Source organism: Crinia signifera, chromosome 2 (assembly GCF_055691185.1).
Source record: "Crinia signifera chromosome 2, ASM5569118v1, whole genome shotgun sequence".
In the NCBI taxonomy this organism is placed as follows: Eukaryota; Metazoa; Chordata; class Amphibia; order Anura; family Myobatrachidae; genus Crinia; species Crinia signifera.
This window is the reverse complement of record NC_139218.1, coordinates 322,545,892-322,571,669: the sequence shown is the minus strand read 5'-3', so window position 1 is coordinate 322,571,669 and position 25,778 is coordinate 322,545,892. Positions and strand designations below refer to the sequence as shown.

Here is a 25,778-nt window from a genome sequence, read left to right as displayed (position 1 = left end):
GCCTGCATGTCCTATGTAGTAATAAATAACTGATCAGTTTTACAATTAGGGAGCCATTTTATAATCACACCTTGTAATGACAAATACTCAAATTACTTACTGGATTTGGTTGCAGAAAACAAACTTAAATGTAATAAGTATCTAGAACATATTGTACTTTGTACCACTGATAATACATTATTTATCAGTCCTGTGCCCTTCTGCACACCTAGAACTCTGTTTTAGAGCAGACCCTTCTAACCTGAGTGACTCCAACCTTGTCATCTCTCCATCTTTCACCCCTTTAATTCTTCTTAATGAGGGCATATTTTAAATGTTGGTCCCTACGGCATTGTGGTCACTCTTGGCTGAAGATTAGCCGCCCCAAGCTGGCAATCAAAATATGTGATGACGTTTTTTTGTGGCAGGCGAGAGGCAGAGGTCAGCAGTCCTGTGGGGATAATGTGTGTATACAAAATATCTACAGGAGAAGGTGGGGGGAACGTAGAAGAATGAGTAGGATTGTTTTAGGTTCACATACGTGCTTAATTCTGATTTATTTTTATTTACCTGCTTATTTTCTACAGAGCTGGGGAATTAATTTTTCTGGTTCTAGATCTGTGTGCTACTGTTATGGGAAAATCCCAATGAGAATTTTTTTTATTATTACCAGATATTGTATATAGAATGCACATCTACATTTTATGTAGCTATATCATGGTTTGAAAATACCAGTTTTAGCGAGTTTGTTATATTCAGTGTTTATTTGCTTTTCCCACTAAATGCGATTACATTTCTACTGTGATAGATTTTGAGAGGAATACTGGTCACTTGATTGTCAATCATTGTAACCTGTAATGGGGCCTACACATGGGGCGATTTTTTTATTTATTTATTTTTTTCAGGGATTTTCTAAGCGTTCTAACTAGATTGCTTAGAAAATGGCCTTGAATCGCTCCGTGTGTAGGAGCTATAGATATGCCAGAGGGCCAGTGTTCTCACCGGATAACACTAACCCTGACCGGTCATTTAGCTGCGCGGCGCTATGTGCGGGGCAGTCTACATTTCTCAGGTCACTCAGCAGTCTCACCCTGTGTGTAGGCCCCTTTTCTCTGATACACGGATCTCAGAGTACAATATCTGCAAACATGATACACACAGTGAGATTCTGGCTATGGCCTTGGAGGAGACAATTCCCTATTCACTTTCGAAAGAAGAGGTAAAGGTCATCCACCTCACTGCATACGCTGTCTGATGTGGCTATTTTGAGGCTAAGAAAATATTGTTTTGGGGCTGACCTGCTGGGTGATCCAACACAGTCCGATCAATATACTCTGATCAGGCAAATAATTGTGTGTATACCCTTCATTGGTTACTAGGAGATACCACAACTTATTCATCAATATCTACTGATTTTAATTTGATATGTGACACTGTGCGTGAATGAGTCTGCATTTTACTTTGACTCCCAAGTTCAGTTTTGCTTCATCTGTAACTTTGTACATATTTAATATTGTGCAGTATGGGGTTTCTGCAGCATATTGAGTAGTGGTAAGCATTAAACACACGAGACTACTAGGGCACTGACTAGTTAACTCTGCCTGCGGTGCGGCTGGTGAAACTATTGCGTACACACTGAATGATAAATATCTTTCAGTGACGTTACATGTGACCTACATGTTCAGATGGGGGGGTCAGCACGGATGGTGTAATGGTTAGCATTACTGCCTCACAGCGCTGAGGTCATGGGTTCGATCCCCACCATGGCCCTTACTGTGCAGAGTTTGTATATTCTCCCCGTGCCTGCGTGGGTTTCCTCCGGGTACTCCGGTTTCCTCCCACATTCCAAAAATATACAGGTAGGTTAATTGGCTCCCAACAAAATTAACCCTAGAATGTCTGCGTGTGCGTGTATATGTGGTAGGGAATATAGATTGTAAGCTCCACTGGGGCAGGGACTGATGTGAATGTTCAAAATGATCTCTGTACAGCGCTGCGTAATCTGTGTGCGCTATATAAGAAACTGCTAATAAATAATAAATAAATTAACAGTACGTGTGCATTGTTCACAATACACGTGCTCACTGTTGCATCAGTGCTCCTCTCTGGCCTGTACACAGCTGAAAGTAGCTCAAGCGACAGAACTGAGCTGCTTTCAGCTCAAAATCACCCAGGGACAGATGTACTAAGCTTGAAAAGTGATAAAATGGAGAGTGATAAACAACCATTCAATCAGTTACTGCCTGACCATTTTGAAACAGTCTGTGACATGGCAGGTAGGAGCTGATTGGTTGGCTGTTTATCATTTTCCATTTTATCACTTTTGAAGCTTATTTCATCTGGCCCCCAATGTGTATGGGGTGTGGTATGAATCACCGACAGTCGAGATCCCGACTGCCTGGTCTCAGACGGCGTGGCCAGCGCAACAAAGCCCCTTGCGGGCTCGCTGCAGGCACGGTGGCGAACTACGCTCACCACCTATTCTATTCTCCCTCTATGGGGGTCGTGGACCCCCACGAGGGAAAATAGCCGACGGCCGTCGGGATCCCGACGTCGGGTTAATGACTGTCGGGATCCCAACGTCGGGTTAATGACTGTCGGGACCCCGTCCGGCACCCTGTGTATGGACCTTAAGGCAAAGAACCTAAAATATCTTTAGTCAAACTGCCTAGCTGGTACAAGGCCATGCACTATTTCTGTTCAAGCGCCATGACATAAAATACACTGGAAGATCCAGAGCCACATAAAAAAAAAATGCAAAAAGGGGGTTACTCAGAACTGATCAGTAGTGTATTTTATAAAGGGTCCATGATGCACACGGGGGCCAGCACTGCACCCATTTTTAATACCTGTTCAGAATCACGCAATGAAGGTAACAGTGCTGCCAGAAAAATGGGCACCATGCCATTTTGTCGAAGGTCCGCGCATGCGCAGTAGAGTCTGAGCGCTCAGTTTCGTGCTGTGCTGGAAGAGAGGAGAAGGAGGCCACACTGGCCGTCTCTTCTCATAAAGCGCCGCTGATATGAATCATAGCCAAAACGGAATAGCAGAAAAATCCAGCATCGTTTCTGATCGCTGGCTGTTGATTGACAGGAGGCTGGCATTTTTGGGTGTCATCCGGCTGTTTTCTGAGAGTGTGTGCCTAGGTGTTTACAGAAAGAGTCTAGGACGTCCGCTCTGGCTCGATCAGCCTTATTCCATTGCACTGGCTTACACGCAGACAATAATTACAGGTTGAGTAGCCATTAACCAAATTTATTCCAAAAACCATAGTCTCCAAAATATACTTATTTTTTTTTTTTGCTAAAAACCTACTGGCTACATCTGTAACTAGTGTCAGTTACATGTTATTTCTGCCAAATATGTGCAAGGAAAGGTTGCTTGGCTTTCCAATTCAGTGTCTGAGATTGTACACAGACTTTGTTTCATGCACAAATAAAATATATTTGTGAGTACTTTGTGTGCTTTGATGTGAAAGATACATCATTCAAATATAAAAAATATTCCAAAATACAGAATAATCAGTTATCCAAAATTCTTCTGGATAAGGGACACTCAACCTGTAGATGGTGAGTGAGTTGTGATTTGTTTTGCAGCCAGTGGGCGGGATTTAACTTTGTGTGGGTGGTAACTATCTGATTGTTGGGTGCAGCAATCATGGCCAGAATAACCCACAATTCATTGAAAAAGCCAGAATCACATAATACATTACTGCTACTGCCCCAGCTCTGTGGGCCGCCACCACACAGTTCTCACCTTGGGACTGCATCCTCCATATGGACTCCTTGAGCTCTGCCTCTCGTCATGCGATATAATGATATTAGGTGGTTCATGCTCCCACCAAATAGTGAAGCCTCCTCTGAACAGACAAGGCAGGCTGGTGGAGGGGGTGTTCTTGCATATGGTGGTGCACAGCTGGAGGCACCACTGGTGCACACCTACTAATCAGTGACATGTCCGTAAATTTTCCAGTAGAGTCCTCTTCTGCAGTGAAGCTCAGCCTGAGAAGTTTTGGGGCATACCACTGAAGTGGTTAAAGTATATGTATTTGAATACAATATCATCAGTCCCTGTTGATGTATTGGTCAGGCATCCAAATATTTTTGTCTATAGCAGTGGTTCCCAACCCTGGTCCTCAAGTACCCCCCACCGTGCACGTTTTCCAGGTCACCCAGCAGGTGCACATATTATTCAGACACATTTTAAAGGTGGAGCTAATTATGTCACTTGTGATTCTGTGTGGAGACCTGGAAAACATGCACTGTTGGGGGTACTTGAGGACCAGGGCTGGGAGCCACTGGTCTATAGTGTTCTTAATTGGTAGTAAATTACATTTTTGTCTCCTATAGACGATGGAGTGCATTACTCGACATGTGCCAACAGGTAGTATTTCATGCCCTACCATCCACTTCGGCGTCTGATAATAGAATAGTGTGCTGAGCATAGCAAGGCACAGGGGCCCGAAGCATGGTGAGCATAGTGGAGCACTTTTTTTAGTGTCTATGTCGACGGTGTTGCGAAAAACTCGTGTCTACCTTTTGACTGTCGATCTTCCCATTGTCGACCTAAAGCTTGTGTCACCCCTAACCTGTCGACCATAGGGTGTTGACCTAGTGAATGTCGACCTAGCATACAATAATCTGCCGGCTCGGACTCTCCTGGAAAATTTCCAGGCATACCACTGATTGGCAGGTGTGCACCAGTGGTGCCTCCAGGGGTGCACCATTGGCGCGCACACATCCCTCATGGTGTTCCTACACCCCTTACACATATATACACACACACACACACACACACAGTCTCGCATACCAGCCCCACCCCCAGTGGTTACCTCACCCGCTGGTGAGTGACTCATCACAAAACTTGAGTCACTCACCAGCACTTGTCAGAGCATAGTGGTGTAAATAAAACTAATTCTGGTCACATTATTATATGTAGCAAGCCCTAGGTGTACCAGCCTTCTAGCACCCCATGGAAACCACCCGAAAGCCTGCTTCCCTGAAATGCTCCCCCAAAGAACAATCTGCTGTAGCCTACAGTCCACATTATGCTGTGCTACAGTATATGTAGAGCAGCCTCACAAAAGCAGACGCGCCCTCTGTGCATCTCAAACTGAAAGAGCAATTAAGGTGAACTGTGCCAACTCTGCATTCACAGCTACAGTCAGCAGCGTAGTACAAAATCACCATTTTAATGCTGCGGTCATTGTATGTAACTATTAAGCAATCAAAGTTTGTGTTCTCAAACATTACTATGGTGAAATAATTGATACACCCCGTATTACAAGCCATCATTTTTACAGCAACGTGTTAAATATGCATTTTATGGCCACACTCTCTATTTTTTGCTTTCCCTTTTCTATCTATCTATATATCTATATATCTATATATCTATATATATATATATATATATATATATATATATATATATATATATATATATATATATATATATATATATATATATATATCTCTCTAATCTCTATCAATCTTTTTTTTTTTTTTTATTAAGTTGTTTTTCATTATTCTATTATGTGGTATGTTTGCACACAGAGACATGTGACTAAATCACTTCCACATGTCCGTTATTAGATTTTCATTGTATGCCAACTCTGGCTTTTTTGTTTTCTTAAATAATGGTGCACTTGCCAACTAAAGAATTGGCCAGGTTAATTATGTATTTATAAAAAAAAAAGCCCTGTATGCAGCCAGTTGTCCTAATGCGTGCGTGCGTGCGTGCGTGCGTGCGTGTGTGTGTGTGTGTGTGTGTATATAAATATGCCCAGACCATCCTTTTTAGGGTGAAAATTTATATAAATGAAATCATCCACCCCACCCTGGCAACAAAGACTGATCTCTCTCGGTCGACTAGTTATCCCTGCTGCTCTAATCGCAGGGGCTAATGTAGCTTTCAAATTGCTTTCAGACCACGCTCCATTGCTTCTTTTTGCCTCCATGCCAAGCCCTAATCCAGAATACTTTTTTCCTCCACTACAGATTTTAAGTAAAGGTCCCCATACATTAGGGCAACTTGTCCTAAGGACAAGTCAGACTTTATTTTCCCTGGCAGCTCCCCAGGAGAGTTCACTAACCATTTAGCACCTGATCGCATGCAATTTTATCCCATGTAATTTCCAAGAAGCTGTGGCGGCAGGAGGGGTGGGTGTGGGGGAACCTAAGCAGTGTGTGGTCTGGGCTGCGTGGATCGCCTGGGTGCAGTGTCGCGGTGGGGCAGGCAGTCCGACTCCGCAGTGGGATGTGCTGCTGAGCGTGGACCTGCGGTTGGGAAAAAAATTTGAAAGGTAGGCCAGCTGCTGAGAATGCAACTGGGACCCCACGTTGCCTGCCCTAGCGGTACTTCAACTGGGACTATGAGGTGAAATCTGTTGTTCGGTCCTGGTATCGAAAACAACCACCTGCTTTCTTCTGACGGCTTTGCCTGACTCGTGAAGCGTTAGTGCACATGCATGGAAATGGGTGGGAACTATGTTGAAAAGTGAATAGTGCATTACATAGAGGATAAAGTGACTTTTAAGTGTTCAAATGTGTTAACCTATTAGAAAAAAAACAAAACCACTTATAGCCATGGAGGCGTTCCTTTTTAATCCAGATATGTTTTTGTTTCTGAAGTAGCAGAGTCCCTCCTGGTAATCCTGATGCCGTTTTGTAGATCTGCATTGCAGAGAGGGTTCTACTTAAGACAGCAGCGTGAAGTGTTAGGTTACTGTGAAACAGTTGCACATTTAGTCAAATCTGTACTTTTTTTGATGATACAAGTACATACTGTAGTAAATCCTACTTGCATCATGAGAAATAATCCTCTGCATTGGACATGCATGCTTTAGAAATGTTAGAGAATTTGTCAGCTAATCCGAACCCTCTATTCTCAACCTACAATGTATTAGATACTTGGTAGAGAACTGACATTGAACTGTAAAATTCAACATCACCTAACACCATAACTAGCATAGCAATAGTTTTCATAGACTAAAGCGCACAAAAGACTCTGTATGAGGAGATTAAAAGTAGAGGGTCAAAAGTTTTAGTACATGTGTAAGAAGTACAGATGCATAAAGCTAATAAGAATTAAACCAGTATATCAAGATAACTAATAGCTAGAACTAATGGAAGACCGCAGAAAACCTGTCAATTTGCAATCCTAGTTCCAGTCAACCATTCCTCCTGAAGACACCGGTCTGTAGAAGAGATCAGTAGCCGGATAGGGAAGCCCCATCTAAATCTAATGTCCACCTTTTTATGATGAGTGGCTGTAATAGGCAGAAAGGAACGTCTTTTAAGTGAAGTAGCCCGAGAGAAGTTCCAGAATAGTTGTAAAGAACCTAAATCTCAGCCTCAAGGGCCTCATGTGATGCAATCACGTCTTTATGAGACCCAACCACCTCTCCCATTTTAGATTCCAGGTGATCAGTACATTCCCAGAGAGAGTCTAATGCAGAGGTCCTTAAACTCGGTTCTCAGGACCCCACACAATTAATGTTTTTCCAGGTCACTCAGCAGGTGCACAGGTGTATTCATTACTCACTGACACATTAGAAAAAATTCACAGGTGGAGATAATTATTTCACTTGAGATTCTGTGAGGAGACAATGCAAGTTTGAGAACCTGAGGGCTAATGAGCGTTGGTAGGCTTGGAACAGCGGTTTCAAACTCATGGCCCTCCAGCTGTTGTGGAACTACACATCCCAGGCAAGCCTATCATATTTAAGTTCTACATCACGCATAACCCTCTGAGGCACTTATGTATTATATAGCTTCCCTTCTGGACTTGTAACTTGGTGGGACTGCTAAGCTATTACTGGTGCCTGTCCTTGTGTTTCCCTCCTATATCCCTATAGATTGTAAGCTTGCAGCAGGGCCCTCCTACCTCCAAGTCTGTTGTTACCCAGTTTGTTTTATCACTGTCTACTATTGTAAAGCACAACGGAATCTGCTGTGCTATATAAGAAACTGTAAATAAATAATAAATGTACTGGAGAGAGTTCTCCGATAGTATTAGAGGAGTAGGGGTAGATCTGCGGAGGTGGTAGACTTTGGCCACCTGGGCAATAGAGCGTTGGGTGACGTTTTCAAAAGAAAAGCTACTTGTGAGACTTCTCTGATTGTACTCCATGCTACTCATATAAAACACAATTTTACTCCTACTGTAATGTTGTTGTAAAATGGAACCTTCCCTCAAAAACATAACTATAGTGAATATCTGCCAAATGTTTTTAGAAGTTCTTGCCCGGTACAGGTTGAACAAGGCCGCATCATGCATGAAGTTGCTCATTATGGTTATACCAGGAGCATCAGGCTCTCCACATCTGATAAGTCTTTAGTCTTGGAATTCAATGGCCTATACTTGTAAAGTAGGGTTGGCCAAACCTCTCCTCCCAAAATCTAGTAACAGTTGTGTTTCAGGCAACCTGTGGATCTAGAATCAATGCAGCATGTTTGAAAATAAATGTGACCGTATATTACTACAGCTGTGCACCACATAGGTGATTTGGAAAATGTGGACAGCTATCGAGGACTGTTTGGCCAGCCCTGTTGTAAAGTATTTTCAAAGACACCGCTGTTTTTACTGTGTGCATTCGATACCTTCACAATTTACTTATTTGATAAAACAAGAACAATATGAAAGCTATTTGTTTTTGTATGAGAGTAGATGTTAAGGTACAGCTGTAGGTCAGTTTACATGATTTGGCAAAGCATGTTCTGTTGTACTTTATAATTGGAAATAATTATGATTCAAGTTGTTATATGCCTTTTTTTAAATTAGGATTATTTTGTGAATCCTAGACAAATATGTTTTGATTTCAAAAGGGATTGATGTGGGTTTTGTTTTTTTATCTTTCCTTTCCATTTCAAGAGGGTTAATTACTGTTTTTCTAATATGTAAGTGTATGCCATGGGTGCAGTATAGGAGCATAATTAAAGCAATCTAATGAGTCTAATCTGACCACAGCGAGACTTCCTTATTTCGTCAAGGCTCATGGTTAGTGGTACAGAGGTGCTGACTTGGTATACACCTCTGCAGGGGAAGGAAAGCAACGGGAGTCTGAATCTCTGCTATGCCGTGCGTATTCCTTGGGCCACGGTGTCTCCACTCCCCATTGTGCAAGTCAGAAAGATGGTTTAGCTGTCTGAAGCCCTCACTGTGATGCTGAAGATTTGCTTTGCAGTACCTCAACACACACACACACACACTCTCTGTGGGACACAAGGTCTTATATAATTTCTGTATGTGTTTGTTTTTTATAGTAAGGTTTGAGATTCAGTATGGATGGTGTAATGGGTGTCATAACTGCCTCACAGCGCTGAGGTCATGGGTTCGATTCCCACCATGGCTCTAACTATGCAGAGTTTGTATGTTCTCGTGCGTGGGTTTCCTCCGGGTACTCCGGTTTCCTCCCACAATCCAAAAATATACTGGCAGGTTAATTGGCTCCTAACAAAAATTAACCCTAAAAAAATGTCGGTGTCCGTGTACATGTGGTAGGGAATATAGATGGTAAACTCCACTGTGGCAGGGACTGATGTGAATGTTCAACTATACTGTGTAAAGCACTGCGGAATATGTGTGCTCTATATAAGAAACTGTTAATAAATAAATATTTATATAGATATATGTAGCATGTTTGTGTATTTATGAATCCCCTCTATACAATGCAGGGAAATGCGTATGAGAAAACATCCACTCGCATGCAGCCACAGGAGAGAGGAAATAATTTAATGGTCACAGATCGAATGTTTTTTTTTCTCCCCTTTGGAAATGTCAGTTCACCAAATCCAAAACTGTTTGCGGGTACACATATAGGCCAATTGTCCTAATGGTCGGTGTGAAGTCTGTTCGGCCCAGACATTCAGGATTGGTTGTATATACGCACTGATGTTTTGGACTGAACACCCTTTATTACACTGCAGAGTCACATACAATGCCATCTGCAGGAGTGTGAAATTGGACATACACACTAGATCATGTGCACAATTTGCCGAAGCAGTATGACCAATTGTGTGACTATAGTAAGTGTGTACCAGCCCTACTTGCACCGAATTTAGATCATTGCATAATGAACATTATGTAAGACACTTGTGGTATGGTTTCATGTTTACTTGGTATTTAAATCTTTGCTTGACAAATTTCACACCTATTTTGACAAATTCACTTGGCACTCAAACTTTTTTTTTTTTTTTATTATTATTAAGCCTAATTACCTGTGATGTTTACCTTTTTTTTATATAGGAGATATAATCTTAAATACTCCCTTCTTTAGGCCTACCAGATGAGCTCATTGTTTGACCGCTGTACAAGGCAGCGGGAGATTTTGCAGATTTTCCAAGAAAGGAGCATATAATCGCATGAATATTGAAGCTTCTTGCTTAAATAATAGTCAGAAACGGCACTAAGAGGGAAAAAATTCTGCTGACATCTGAGCAGAGGAGGTCACTGTCCCCAGCAGCTGCATTGTCCCCATAGGTGCATTTGTGCGTGTCCTGGGGCAGTAAGAAGCACAAGGAGGAGTTTATGTGGAGCTGTTTGATAAATGCATGCCCATCCCCCCACCCTGTCTGTTGGATAGAAGTAATTTGCCTCAGATGGGATACAGCAGCTCATGAATCAAGATCTGTCAGTTGAAGGCCAAAGATTGAGTGTGGAGCATTGTAAGTGTGCCTCTCGGTGACCCTTCTGGCCTAGAGGTCAAGTGGGCTGATATTTCTGCAGAGTTGATTTAGTGCAGTAGTCAGGGCTTCAGTGGTAGTGCTGGGGAGAGTGCAGCCCTGCACATGAAATGTATCTTACAAACTACTAGCATGTACCTATTGTTCTGGTCTGTTAACTCTTTCACAAGTGATGAAATGTTATTATCCACCCAGTGTCTGTTTTGTCAGTCATTTTTTTAATGTAACATTTTATTTCCGTAGTTTCATCACTTTTTATTTAGAAACTGAAAACCGTTGTTGCCACTAAACAGGATCTCTAACAGCGGAGCTCCAGTGGGCCATGGTCGCTCACAGAAGCCTACCTGTACTTTAGACTTGTGCTTTCATTTGATTAAGATATGCTACACACAGGACAATTTTTTTTTTTTTTCCTTTTCCTAATCTGTCTACGACAATACACTGTTGGGTTATACATTTTTAGCCATTCCTTAATATGTAATGCGTTCATGCCATGAAGTAACGTTTATGGTTTTCTGTTTCCTGACAGACTGAGGATGATGAGAAGCTTAAGAAGAGAAAGGAACGTTTTGGTATAGTCACCAGCTCAGCTGCTGTAACAGATGATATTGAGGTAAAATTGATATCCAGAAAAAAAACGTTGAATAAGAATGTTTTTTTTATTGTCCACAGTTCTTTGATTAACCATCTCATATGAATCGGGTGGATTTTTTGGGCAGTAGGTTATTTGGGAATGGGATCATTCGTCAGACTGCATTTAGGTCTACAGTCATTAGGTCGACCCCACTAGGTCGACTGGCAGGAAGGTCGACCTGACTTAAGGTCGACATGGGCCAAGGTCGACATGACTTGAGGTCGAATTTGCATAAAGGTCGACATGAGGAAGGTCGACTGGTCATAAGGTCGACATGGGTTTTTCACTGTTTTTTTATCCGAATGTCGACACAGTCGACATGAACACAGTTGGCAATGAGAATCGGACCCTCGCAACGCTCGCTATGCTTCGGGCACGGTGCCTCGCTGCGCTCGGCACACTATTTTATTCTCCCACCACGCCCTAGTGGATGGTAGGGCATAATATACCGCCTGTCGGCACAAGTCGGCTCAAAAAAATGTGAAAAACCCATGTCGACCTTATGACCAGTCGACCTTCCTCATGTCGACCTTTATGCAAATTCGACCTTAAGTCATGTCGACCTTGGCCCATGTCGACCTTAAGTCAGGTCGACCTTCCTGCCAGTCGACCTAGTGGGGTCGACCTAATGACTGTAGACCTAAGTTCATTCTAATAGATGACCGCATCCCGTTATTTGTGCCATAGGATATGTTCATAATATAGTGCAGCACGGTGTTAAATTATATAAATAGATTCCACTCCTCTTCTTGGAAGGCTTTTTAGAAGCATTTGGAGGGTTTCTGTGTGAGTTTGTGCACATTCATTCTGTGGTGCATTTATGGGGTCAGGCACTGACAAGAAGACCTGGCTTGCATTTTCTGTTACAGTTCATCCCAGGTTCTCAATGGGGTTGAGGTCCGTGATCTGTGCGGGCCAGTCAAGTTCTTAAAATGGCTCTTCACTGGAGATAAGAGGCCTAGCCCGAACTCTCAAACAGCCACATGTCATTATCCCATATCGTCACTACATGGAACACGTTTCCACGGTCTAGTCTGTGTGCTTTGTGGCACTCCACCCAGTGGTGATGTCAGAAGAGGGGACTGCTTGGTCAAGGCAATTGATGGTAGTACTGGAGAGGGTGGGGGGGGGGGGTTGGAAGAGCTGTTGTAGTCAAAGGCATTAAGATTCTAATTGGTAAAAGTGCGGTTTGGAGAGAGCCTGGTTCCCATGACTGCATTGAGCCTGAGGTACTTTAAGATGAAGAGTACGTGGGCTTGGCCAACTATGGAGTAGGCAGCAGCACTCCGGAGCTCCCTCCAAATATCTTTTATTATATCCTATTTTGCTGCGGAGTGCCCTGACCCCCGAAGCGGGTGTGTGATCTCCTACCTGAACACTCTCCCTCTCCATTGGCATATTTTGCTGGAAGGATTTGGCTGCCGACCTGTGGGAACTAACAGCCGTAGCCTGCTTAAACATTGAGACCCAGACGCCGTTAATCTCCTGCTGCGCTGCTGGGTTTTTGCTCTGACGCCACGTTCCCGGGTGATGCATCAGTCTAGGGGAACGATCGGCAGTGGCTCCCCGTGGTATTGCCCATCTGCCGCAGGGACCCATCTACCTCCCCAGCACTGCACGCCCTGCATGGATCTCGCTGCTTCCTCAACCCGTGCTGGCACAGTTTACACCGGCCTCTACATGGGTCCTAGCCATGTTCCACCTAGGTCAGGACCTTGGTAGAGGTCCTGTGTAAATGGGGTATTAGATGAACGAGATTGAATAGCAATATGTAAGCTAGTTCTGTAGTAGAAGTGTCCAGGCTATGCACAAGCAGGTGCGTGAGATGCAGGGTAACAACTCAGTAAAGGGTGTTTTCAGTAACCGTAATTTTGGGTTCGTGTAGCCTTGTTTCTACATGGCTAATCTGCTGGTAATCCGGTAATGGCTCTACAGGTTAATATTCTATTACTGGGTTATATCAAAGGTGTTAAAGTAACTTCTTGGTGTTTGTACTGCTTCCCTATTACAGAATTCCCAAATTTATTAATTGTAGGATGAAGTATGGAGCGTTTAAAAGAATTTCATGGAAAGAAAAATCTGTTTAATACATTTTAAATCTCAATGTGTGCATTATTACACACATTATTATTATTATTATTATTTATTATTATGGCTGCAAGTTTCCGTTGTAATTGTTTTGTTGTAGATCATGATATTTAGATGTATCCTGCTAGACTTTATGCCATTGTTACCATCAGTCCAATGTCAAAACCAATTAGCGGATCATCTCCAGGGAAAAGTTGCAAATGTTCTTATTTGAAACCCTTTTTTGTTTAGATTATTTAAGGAAATATATGCTTTAGGTGAAGCTCAGCAGGTACATGGGCTAATTGGTAAACCTGGGCAGATTTGACAATGTGTTTTGAAACCCCCCTATTTTGTTGCTCTGCATGTGCACAGCTGGAAGTTGATAGGTTGGCAATGTAACTCCTGCAGTGGCTTGTAAAACATTGGAATGTGGGGTCAAATATGCACTGTTGATGGATTCTGGCTACCTTGCAAAAATGTGAGGGCATCTGTCAGAAGTGTGAACTCTATGCCACAGAGACCATGTGCCCCCCTAACAGCCTCAGGTGGGGAAAGGCTGGCCAATTAGCCCCTATTGTGGGTCAAAGGGCACCAAAGTGGGAGCCGCTTAAGATGGGGGAAGTGAGAACAGGAAGCAGTATCCATAAAGTGCTGTATGCCAGCTGTGTATTTCCTTGTGCATTTTATTTACTGCTCTGTTCAAATGGTCTATACTTTAATGAAGAGGAGCAGCCACTGTTTCTATAAAACCCTGGGATATGTAGGCAGTATGGTCTGGGCCATTTGACATCTAATGTGAAGAACATTCTGGAGAGGATGGGTTATATAATACAAGATGATTGAAAAATGTGATTTTCTAACATTGCTTTAATCTGCCTCTGCATAATCCTGTCCCTGGCCACTTCACCATTCTATGTGTCTAATTGTTGCAATGATCTTTGGGGGTACATTTTAATCCGATTGGTTGCTATGGGCCACAGCACCACTTTTAAATCTAACTTTTTTTTTTTTTTTTGTCACTTTTTTTTATGCAATTGAGAAATGAGAGCTAGAATCTTGGGATGCAGTTTAAATCCCGGCGGTCAGAAACCCGACCGCCGAAATCCCGACACGTTCTCCCTCCGTGGGTGTCCATGACACCCATGGAGGGAGAATAAATTAGCGCGCCGAGCGTAGCGAGGCACCGGGCCCGCTGCGTGGCGAGCCCGCAAGGGGGGGCGATCCACGTCCCTCCCCCCCCCCCCCCCCCCCCTGTTGGGATTTCAGCGGTCGGGATTTTGAACGCCGGGATTCCGACCACCGGGATTTCATACTGAATCCAGAATCTTGTTGCTAGGGGCAATGCCCCCTCATTTCTAGAAGTTTTGGGAATTCTCCTTGGAGCGGGCATTTTGATTTGCTTTTTAACTTAATATTTCTTTTTTTTTTTTTTTTTTTTTTTTTATTCCAGGCCAAGAAGAGGAAAAGGTCAGAACGATTTGGCATTGTCTAGCAGCACACCTGCTACACCTCATTCACATATTTGTTTTCATTGTTTGTTCATCTCACAAAGGGGGGTATTCATCAAAGTGTGGAGAGAAATGAAGCACAAACCAATCAGCTCCTGACCCTTTTTCAAATACAGCCTATAGCATGAATTAGAAGCTGATTGGATACTGCTTTATGTCCCTCCACTGTATCACTCTCCATGGTTTTGTTAAATACCCTCCAAAGTATTGTAAAGAATCTTTATATCATTTTGATTTTTTTTTTAATACATTTTTTTAATAAGCTTTTTAAGATGGGGAAAAAAACATGGAGAATTTAATAAACAAAAAACCTGTTCTTTATCTGGTGTATTTTTTGAATTCGTGTTTACCTTTAATTGTTTTCTGCACAATGCTGGTTAATGATCGGGTTGATCTTCATCATGAGAACTTCAGTCACATTTACAAAGGACTGTGCATGATACAGAGCTGAAGTGACATGTATGCTTGTAGCCATCTCCTGTGGTACCTTGTACTGGTCGTTCAATCGATACATGATGAAATTCAAGAGGAGGATGTTAACAATGCTTTCCTATTCCAGTGTTGGAAGTAGGCTGCCGCTCATTACAAATAGACTTTCTACATCTGGGAATTCATTACTTTACAACGCTGACCTCACTCAGCTTTACCCTGCATTCTTGCCCTTCATTCACACACCCCTAGGCTCACGGCCGAATGCTTTATTGCTTCAACTCCCATTTGTCACAATTACAGGTTTCTTTCATTGAAATGTCCCTGAGACTTCTCCTGCACCAAATAGTGCTGCTAAAAAAGATGGCTTTTGTCAGAAGCTATGCAGCGATAACCCATGGCATTTGTATTTTTAATGGTTTATCTGTAGGTTCTTTTACACACTGATATTATGAAATTAACACTGTAGTACTCCTGGGGGGCTTTAAAGGGCCAAATATGTCCTATGGTCACAATGTTCATCTTTAAATCCTCTGTTGGCTTGGAAGAGGATGATGGGTCTTGTAGTTGCACAGCAGCCCACACGTCCCGGTTTTCCTGCACTTTTTTTGACTTCATTGGAATTGACTGATTTGGCATATCCTATGACATCACTCTTGCAGCTCTGCATAGCATTGCAAAATAATGTTCTGTAAGACAGAGTATTCTGTTTCAACAAGACGTACTGGGGGAAATTTACTAAAGGAAATTTGTAAAAAATACGTGTATTTGTATCCAGAAATAGCCGTATTTTCGGGATAGTTAATGTCAAAAATAAGTGTATTTCTGGATACAAATACACCTATTTTTTTTACGAATTTCCTTTAGTAAATTTCCCCCACTGTGTCTAAAAAATGTTGATGCTAATCTTGTAGGTTTTTTTTTTATATTTTCATATCAATCTGTTATGTTGCAGTATATTTCCTTTGAATTACATCCTCGAGTGTTTAAAATTCCTGAGGGTAATGGACGGTCGCACTGCCGAGACACCTGGGCATTTTTATTTTATGGATGCCTGAGCCACCCTCTGCCCTAATTGACTTGAGCGCCCTGTAATTTTGTTCTGCCCGGTTCAGGGGGGATCTGTGTGGCCACACCTGTAGTTATGCTGTTATGAGGAGTCTGAGGAGAGACAACAGCACCTCTTGGGCGGAATGATGCTCGAGCAGAGGATGCAGACTGTGGACACTGCCTGCCCTGCTCATGGTGAGTAGTGCGCACTGCTGGGCCGCTGCCCCGTTTGATGGGCCGACACATTTGACCAGGTGGGAGAGTCGCACTGGGAATGCACACTATGGCTAGGAAGGAGGTAGGGAGGTACCGTATGTGGCTTATACTTGTTCGGGTACTAACAGCAGAGCATGGCACATAATAGTACTGTTGACTCCAGCTGCAATAATGTGCAATGCGGGGGGGGGGGGGGGAGAAGGTGTGCAATATACAGTGGGGCAAAATGGACAGCCATGATTGTGCAAGTTGATCCACTTCAAAAGATGAGGTCTGTAATTTTCCATCATAGGTACACTTGAACTGTGAGTGACAGACCCATGTATGTACGTATTGGGTGTATGTATCGGACTTTTTTTTTATTGTTCGTGACTTGTATTTTATTATGGATTTTTAAACTGTTGTAGTCCCTGTGGTGTTTTGTGTGGGACATGTGTAGCATTTTTGGGGGGTTAAAACCAGTTGGAATTTATCAAGCCTGGCTCCCTAAACTTTTTGGGAAAGTTTTTCACCTCTGGTAAATCCTGGGAAAGATAAAGAAACCTTTATGGGCGTTGGCCCCTATTCAAAAGGGGTGAGTAAGGTACGCCAATATATGGTGGTTTACTATTGGTGGAACACTTTCATTGAACATACTCAATCACACACTGAATTATTCTTTATTTTACCTATGTACCTTGAATAACTGGAGTCATCAGATCACAGTGCACTTGGATATTTGTATGATCATAATTACACAGTCATAATTTGTTAAAGAAACCTTTTATAGATTTGAAAACTACAGATAACACCGTTAGTGGGGTATGCCCATCACCTAAAGCAGGCATGTCCAACGTTGGCCCTCCAGGTGTTGTGAAACTACACATCCCAGCATGCTTTGCCACAGTTTTGCTATTAGAGAATGCTAAAACTATTGCAAAGCATGCTGGGCTGTGTAGTTTCACAACATCTGGAGGGCCAACGTTGGACATGCCTGATCTAAAGAAACCCTTATATGTTTTTATCACTTGTATTAGGGTAAGTGAGGTATGCTGTCAAACAATTTAATTTTTTCAGCCCCTCACTCACCAATAAACAACAAATCTTTCACCTATGTACTACACATGAGTTGTGCTAAAAAAAACGGAAAAAAAAAAAAAACATGTGGAGACACTAGTTTACATCTTGAATAATCCTCTAAAAAGCCTATCACTTTTTACCCATTAAAAAGTGGAGTTTCTCGGGACTGTATCAAAGAAACCTTTATAAGCTTTATTTCATCCAATCCAATGTGAGTCTTGGTACGCTCTGGGGAAATAATCCACCCTTTTCACTGAATAGAGATTTAACTATGAAATAAGAAACGCACAACAACTTAAAATGTATTATTGTTTATTTTTTTTCTTTTATATCTGCTGAACACCACAGCTTGAGATTAACAACTTTGAGAAAAGACCATATTCCATCAAAAAGGACATATGGCACAAAGTTATAAGTATTCACTGCGCCTTTATATCTATATTCCAATTTCTTTTCCTAAAAAAAGATAATGGTCGTGCTACTGATTTATGGTGTATCTCGATTTTCCATTCAAGTCGCAATTCAATGTACTGTAGGTACTCAATCCACATATCAAATCAGAAAAAGAAACTGTGCTAGAATGAAAATAATTTGAATCTAAACCAATAAGTAAAAAGTTAACATACATAAAAAATAACACAAAGGGTAAAATAAGCTCTCATTAAGAGCAACAGTGACCCAAATTAATGGTGGACATGCATGCAGAAATAAGTCAAGCTATCACAGTAAAATCCTTAAGTAAAGGTTAGGCTGGTTAGATCATGTATTGAAAGAACCCCAATGGATTGGTTATGAATGGATAAAGGATGAATGAATAAAATAATTTTAAAGGACTTTCAACTTATCCAAACAGTCATTGATTTTCAGATAAAATGATATGAATAGATGAGTCCATTTTATGGAAATGGGTAATGAATGAATCAATGAAAATCCATGTAAATGATGGTTGAATGTTAAACACAGTTCTGTATATTTACCACTCCTGCCAATGAATTTCTATGTGCAGGCTTTTTGTCCTTCTCCAGCAAGGTTAAACAAGTGTCAATGGCCATTCAGCTGATTGTGCTGATGTGGCTCCCGGCCAGGTTAGCCCTCCTGCAGCCTTATCTAGATCCACCCATAGGTCTGAGCACCACTGGATAGATGATGATGGTACCAACAAGAAGCTCTTACGCATTTCTCCGCCTTGTATACCCTCAGCGGCTTCCTCAGAGAGCATGAGGATGGCAATGCTAAAACTAATGCAGGGCATGCTGGGATGTGTAATTCAACAACTGTAGTTCAACCCTATAGATTGTAAGCTTGCAGCAGGGCTCTCCTACCTCCAAGTCTGTCTGTTGTTACCCAGTTTGTTTTATCACTGCCTACTATTGTAAAGCGCAATGGAATCTGCTGCACTATATAAGAAACTGTAAACAAATAAACAGCTGGAGTGTCAAGGTGAGCCATCACTGATGTGTGTTACGAATGGTAACCTTTGTGACTGTGGTCCCAGCTCTCTTGAGGTCATTGACCATGTCCCCCTGTGTAGTTCTGGGCTGATTCTTCACCGTTCTCAAGATGGGATTGTTACGAAATCCCGGCAGTCAAAATCCCAACCGCCAAAATCCCGACAAGGGAGGGGGGACATGGATTGCCCCCCCCCCCCCCACTTGCGGGCCCGGTGCCTTGCTACACTCGCACACTAATTTATTCTCCCTCTATGCATCCCCTCAAGATCATTGATACCTCACAAGGTGAGATCTTGCGAGCCCCAGGTTGAGGGAGATTGTCAGTGATCTTGTATTTCTTTAAAAAAAAAAATTCTGCCAACAGTTGATCTCTTCTCACCAAGCTGCTTGCATACTGTTGAGTGGCTCATCCCAGCCTTGTGCAGCTCTACACTTTTGTCCCTGTGTCCTTATACAGCTCTCTGTTCTTGGCCATGTTGGAGAGGTTGCTGTCTGGCTGAGGGTGTGGACAGGTGTGTGTGTGTGTGTGTGTTTTTATTTTTATTTTTTCATTTTAATACAGCTAACCAGTTCAAACAGGTGCAATTCATACAGGTGAGTGGAGGATAGAAGAGCTTCTTAAAGAAGTAACAGGTCTGTGAGCCAGAAATCTTGCTGGTGTCCAAATATTTAGGTACTTATGTAATATCTGTCCCGTTTTTCTTATGAGACCGCGGGGCTCGCTGCGCTCACCACGCTTTGGGCACGGTGGCTCGCTGCGCTCGCCACACTATATAAAATCAACTCCATGCGTAGTTGGATAGTAGGGGTATGAAAAAATGGGGTGCATTTAACATGGGAGCCCAGATAATACATAAGTACCAAAATTTATTTTCTGCAAGAATATACCAATTGTTTCAAAATCATACAATGTGATTTCCTGTTGTGTGTGTTTTTTTTTTTTTTTTTCATTCTCTCTCTGTGGAAGTGTACCTATGATGGAAATTACAGACTCTTATCTTAAGTGGGTTAACGTGCACAATCTGTGGCTGTCCAAATACTTTTTTGCCCCACTGTAGCTATATAACTGTTAATCTAAGCTATTTTTTATATAATTAGTCTGCATATTCATAAAATATAGATAGATATAGATCAGAGTTTGTATGTTCTCTGGTTCCCCAATAAAAGTTTGAATTCAAATAATTGTTATACTTCCTTTCAAATAAAGGGGGCAATGTCGGGGTATCTTAATACATTTTGGGGTAAAAGGTAAAGTTCCCTGATCCCTGTATTTTAAGACGGTTGTGTTGTACAGAGAGACCTAAAATAACGCAAATGTTTTATGCCACTTAAAATAGACTTTAATTTACCATTCAATTTTTTTTTTTCTTTACAATCTGCATGATGATGGTTAATTTTTGGATTGTGTGTGAGTGTGTGTGAATATATATATATATATATATATATATATATATATATATATATATATATATATATATATATATATATATATTAGTATGTATGCACTATATCGTTGACTATGCACGCTATAACAGGTTGTTGGTGATATTCTAGGGGAAATGTAATAGGATGAGAGATTCAGAAAGTGAGAGATTTAGTAAGAAATCTCCCTTTTTGTTTAATTTTTTTTTTTTTAAAGCGACAATCATTTACACAGCAAAATCAAACTGGTTTTGCAGTGTAAATGATTGTCGCTTAAAAAAAAAACCATAAATTAAAAAAATGGAGATTTCTTACCAAATTTCTCACTTTCTGAATCTCTCATCCTATTAAATGACATCCTCTGTTTGTACATGCTTGAGGATAAGATATCGCTAGTGAGGCCCATGCTCCCACCGATGCTTGTTGCACCCAGCATTAAGTGTGTATCCACTTGTTGAAGATGGCTACTGTTTGAACATACCACACCCAAATCTAAATCTCCCTGCACATTAAAATTGCCCTTCTGCAGTTTAGCAGGATTTTTGCACAGTTGCGTGCATTATGTGTAGATGCACACAGAATATAGGCATATCATTTTAATCATGCATGGTATCTTATTTACCTAGTGATGACAGTAAAGCCACGCCTAAGTTGTACAGCACATTTCTGCTCACAAACACCAGGCAATGCCTGATGTAGTGAGGCAATATTTATGAGGGGTCACAAGTATTTTCTGATCTACGGTTGATTAGTAATTGGAAATCCAAAAGCCATATTATTCAGGTTGGTTTCTGAGGAATAAAAATTTAATGTAGTAGGTGGATACAAATTAATCTGATGCTTTTTATGGGTACTGATCCAGAGGAAGCTAACTTTAATATGGAATTAATAGACAGAAAGGGTTTATAAACTATTTTGGGGGTGATTCGGGTTGGTTTGCAACCAACCCGAATCACCCCCAAAATAGTTTATAAACCCTTTCTGTCTATTAATTCCACATTAAAGTTAGCTTCCTCTGGATCAGTACCCATAAAAAGCATCAGATTAATCTGTATCCACCTACTACATTCAATTTTTATTCCTCAGAAACCAACCTGAATAATATGGCTTTTGGATCTCCAATTACTAATCAACCGTAGATCAGAAAATACTTGCAATACAGACTGTTATTAAAAAAACCATGTGCACTGCAGGTGGGGCTGATATAACATGTGCAGAGTTACATTTGGGTGGGGTGTGTTCAAACTGAAATCTAAATTGTAGCGTAAGAATAAAGCAGCCAGTATTTACCCTGCACAGAAACCAAATAACCCAAAGGTAACTCTCTCTGCACCATGTTCCCCACCTGCAGTGCACGTGGTTTTGTCCATTAAAGGCGTTTGCTTTTGTTCCCCCCTCATTTGGTTATTCTGATTGCAAACATCTCCACCTCTGGTCATCTGTATTAGGGATGCCAATCCCGGGCATTTTTTTCAATCCTGGGATTGGCTTCCCTAATGAAAAACCCGCCTGCATATTTACTTACATGTTCAGCTGGGACGGTGGGTGGTGAAGGGCAAGGCAGGAGCCGGGCATTGAAGGCAGGAACCTGGACTGGTTGCTGGGCGGGCAGATGAATGCAGGTGCTGAACGGGTGGTGAAGCCGGGAGGCGGGCGATGCAGCCGGTGGGAGGGCTGTGTGGCACTGGACGATTTTGGGTTGCAAGGCTCTTTTCTAGACTTCTAAAAACCAGGGAAACCCAAGCCAATATATCTCTGTGTGAGGCACATTACTTTCATTAAAGGACATATAATATTCAAAATGGGGGTTTACCTAAAGATACAATTTCTAGATTGTACCATAATGATATTGCGGAGTGGATAGTTTGTTTGTGGAATGCGAATGTATGGAAGCTATGTGGACATAAACTTCTCCACTCTTTTGTCTTTCTTAATGGAAGTCTCCAGCAAATCCATATGAAACAAATGTGCCACTCTAGGTATCACTAGTGATAAAGATAAGGTAACTGTATGGGGTTGTTTTTTTGCAGCAGCACCTGCAATTTTTTTTAGTTTGATTACAAAGTAATAAGTTACTACTATGTTTAGGAAATTGTATGACTGTCCCACAAAGCCCGTTCAGGGGTTATTTGAAATAATAATTTAAGGACATTATTTACATAACTCTGCAATAAACTCCAACAATTTTGCACTTCAGTACAATGCCACATGCCAAAATCCCACTATTTTAACCAACATCTATACATGATAGTTTATTTTTGGTGGTGGGATAGTCACGTCAATGATAATGAATCAACTAGTATTGTTGCTTTAAGGCAGGGATGGGTAACCTTTGGCCCTCCAGCTGTTGAACTACGCATCCCAGCATGCCCTGCAACAGGTTAAGCATGACCAAATAACATAGCTGTAACAGTGCATGCTGGGATGTTTAGTTCAACAACAGCTGGAGTGTCAAGGTTAGCTATCACTGGTATAAACCTTTAGGGCAGGGGTCTTCAACCCATGGCCCGCGGGCCACGAGTGGCCCGGGGAGCTGATCTCAGTGGCCCCCTGCCCGCCAGCCTGCCATGCACAGGATTTTTTTTTTAAAGTAAAAGAAAACGCTGCCGAGGGAGGCAGCGTAACGGAGTCCCCCCGGGTGCCGCCTACCTGATTTCCATTGGCTGCAGGCAGGGCAGAGGAGTGGATCCTGCGCGGCTGAGTGAGGAGGAGGCACGTCTGGTCACGAGCTGGGGAGTTGGGACCCGGCGAAGCTGCGGGAGGAGGAGACGCAGCTGGCGGGAGCAGGGGACCCGGTGCTGGAACTGCAGGAGGAGGAGGCACAGCTGGCAGAGGGGACCCGGCGAAACTGCAGGAGGAGGCATGGATGGTGGAAGCAGGTGACCCGGCAAAGCTGCAGGATGAGGAGGTACAGCTGGCGGGAGCAGGGGACCTGGCAATGCTGCAGGCATTACTGGGGGCATTGTGTGTGAGGGGCACTGCTGGGGCATTGTGTGTGAGGGGCACTTCTGGGGCATTGTGTGTGAGGGGCACTGCTGGGGCATTGTGTGTGAGGGGCACTGCTGGGGCATTGTGAGGGGCACTGCTGGGGCATTGTGTGTGAGGGGCACTGCTGTGGCATTAGGTGAGGGGCACTGCTGGGGCATCATATGTATAAGCAGGAGTACTGCTGGCATTATGGTCTGTGGCATAATGGGCATCAGTGTGGGGCATAATGTGTAATGGGCATCACGGTGTGCGGCGTAATGTGTATTATGGATAAACAGTGTATATTGATTTAAGTAGCCTTTCATTGTTTGGGTTCAATCTGTGAGGTGTACTAGGTCACTGTGTGGGCCTTCATGTTTATATGTCACTGTGCAGCCTTCAGTCAACTTAAGCGTGTGAGGACAATGACCATTCCTGCGGTAACCAATGTCTGGTCATGCAGGTTGCAAAAGAGGTGTCAGGTAATTGTTTTCCTGCTAGTTCACACTCGTTATAATTAGGCCACACCCCTTTTTTGGGAGCGCGCCTACGGTGCGTGCAATTTAATAAATATCAAATTATATATGGGGGGGGCACAAATTTTACTGTTTGCACTGGAACCCAAATTGGCTGCTGATAACTATTTGGGTATGTGTGTGTGTGTGTGTGGGGGGGGGGGTTATGTGCTGAGTATGGGCGTCTGTGCCAACTATCTATGAAGGAATGTGCTGACGTTATAGGGGAGCTGTGATTCTATGAGGCTGTCCGAAATACCGCAGTAGAGTATAGTGGCCCTCGGGCTTCAGTGGATTTTTTTAGGTGGCCCACGCTGTCTAAAAGGTTGAAGACCCCTGCTTTAGGGGAACACACATGATTGTGAAACGTGGAAATTTTTATGCAAAGAAGTATAGCAAATATAGCAAAGTCAGGAGAGGGACCACAGCGCATAAATGTGGCAGTGCAAGTAGGAATAAGCAGAATCCAGGATCTCATCATGACCAGTAACAGCAGTAGAGGTGATTGTGCAGAAATGTTGCTACTAGGATTAAATGTGGAGCTGGTGCAACAGATGTCCACAAATTTACACTGAGTCTCAGAGACGCACATGGTCAAACTTGAGTCCAGCGTGTAGACAGAAGGGGCCATAAGGGCGCCGGGCACAGAGAAGTCATCCATATTCACTGTGCTTGTATACTCAGGAGTAAGAGTAGAGGACGGTCCAACAGCATCAGGGGGGCACCAGAGGTCGAAGCAGGCAGAGTAGGGAAGTCTAAATCCCTGCAGGCAGGATATAAAAACAGGATTTTTACGGAGCTCAGCTTCCCCGTGTGCACCTGCTAGTTCAGTCAAGCCACGCCCCCCCCCCCCCACTCTAAATGCAATCTTATTCCATTACTTGGCTGGGTTCCCGCTCAAACGGGGATTCCATCATAATAGTAGTTAGCAAATCAACGTCACTCTGGGATTCTTCTAATCAGTAAAATGGCTGTATTTAGTGTGTTCGAGAGTGGTGGCTGGATTTTTGTGACCTGGGATCTACTTTTAGAGATCTATTATTGTCAATGGGCCTGATAAAGAAGTGGCCCATATACCGATATTTGCTCAGCTGAGCAATTTTGCTTTGCTATTCTGCATGCATAGAAAACTCTTACTGCACACGAGTAAAGAACTGGGCAATGGCGGTCACAGTTGCGCATGGGATCACTGGCAATAGAGATGGTGACGGCATATTTATGCAGATATGAATACATAAGAATCAGAAACTGCACAGAGCAAACACTTCTGATTCAGGCTCACGGGTACTACGCTTCTTCTGCTTCACACAACCAGTTTTGTTTCGCTGACCGCTCTTACACACAGAGTTGCTTAAAATTTGCAATCTCTTACACACACACACACACACACACACATACCCCCTCTATACTGTGAGCTTGTAATATACTATATACACTGCACAACAATATGAGTGAGTGATTTGATTTATTGAAAATAATAAATAAATTAGGGGGGAGTTTATTAAAGACACCAGCATGGAACCGCATATTCTCCGCAAGAATTCTGAGGGGCACGCTTCCTTATGCAGTATCACTTTAGCTAACTAAATCATATCACAATGTGTTATATGGAGTATACTCATCTTCATTAGTGCCACTACCATGAGGTGTCTCACTTTCCCCCATGCTTTTTGCAGTGTACATGCTGCCCCTGGGTGAAATAATTCATTAGGCGCCATGGCCTGGTCTACCACAGCTATGCGGATAATACACAACTGTACTTGTCCTTTGCTTCGGGCTCTGAGAACCCAATAACA

The 25,778-nt window shown here is 42.6% G+C and overlaps 1 protein-coding gene across 2 annotated transcripts in view; it reads left to right on the top strand.

Moving 5' to 3' along the window:
- SARNP (SAP domain containing ribonucleoprotein) overlaps nucleotides 1-15,194 on the top strand; it is a 51,595-nt gene extending 36,401 nt beyond the window's left edge. For both annotated transcript variants that reach the window (XM_083169203.1, XM_083169201.1), the window contains 2 exons: nucleotides 11,191-11,274; nucleotides 14,816-15,194. In XM_083169203.1, the coding sequence (XP_083025329.1) occupies nucleotides 11,191-11,274; nucleotides 14,816-14,857 (126 nt within the window). In that variant the 3' untranslated portion in view covers nucleotides 14,858-15,194. The remainder of the gene's footprint in view (nucleotides 1-11,190; nucleotides 11,275-14,815) is intronic.
- Nucleotides 15,195-25,778: the final 10,584 nt, after the last annotated feature.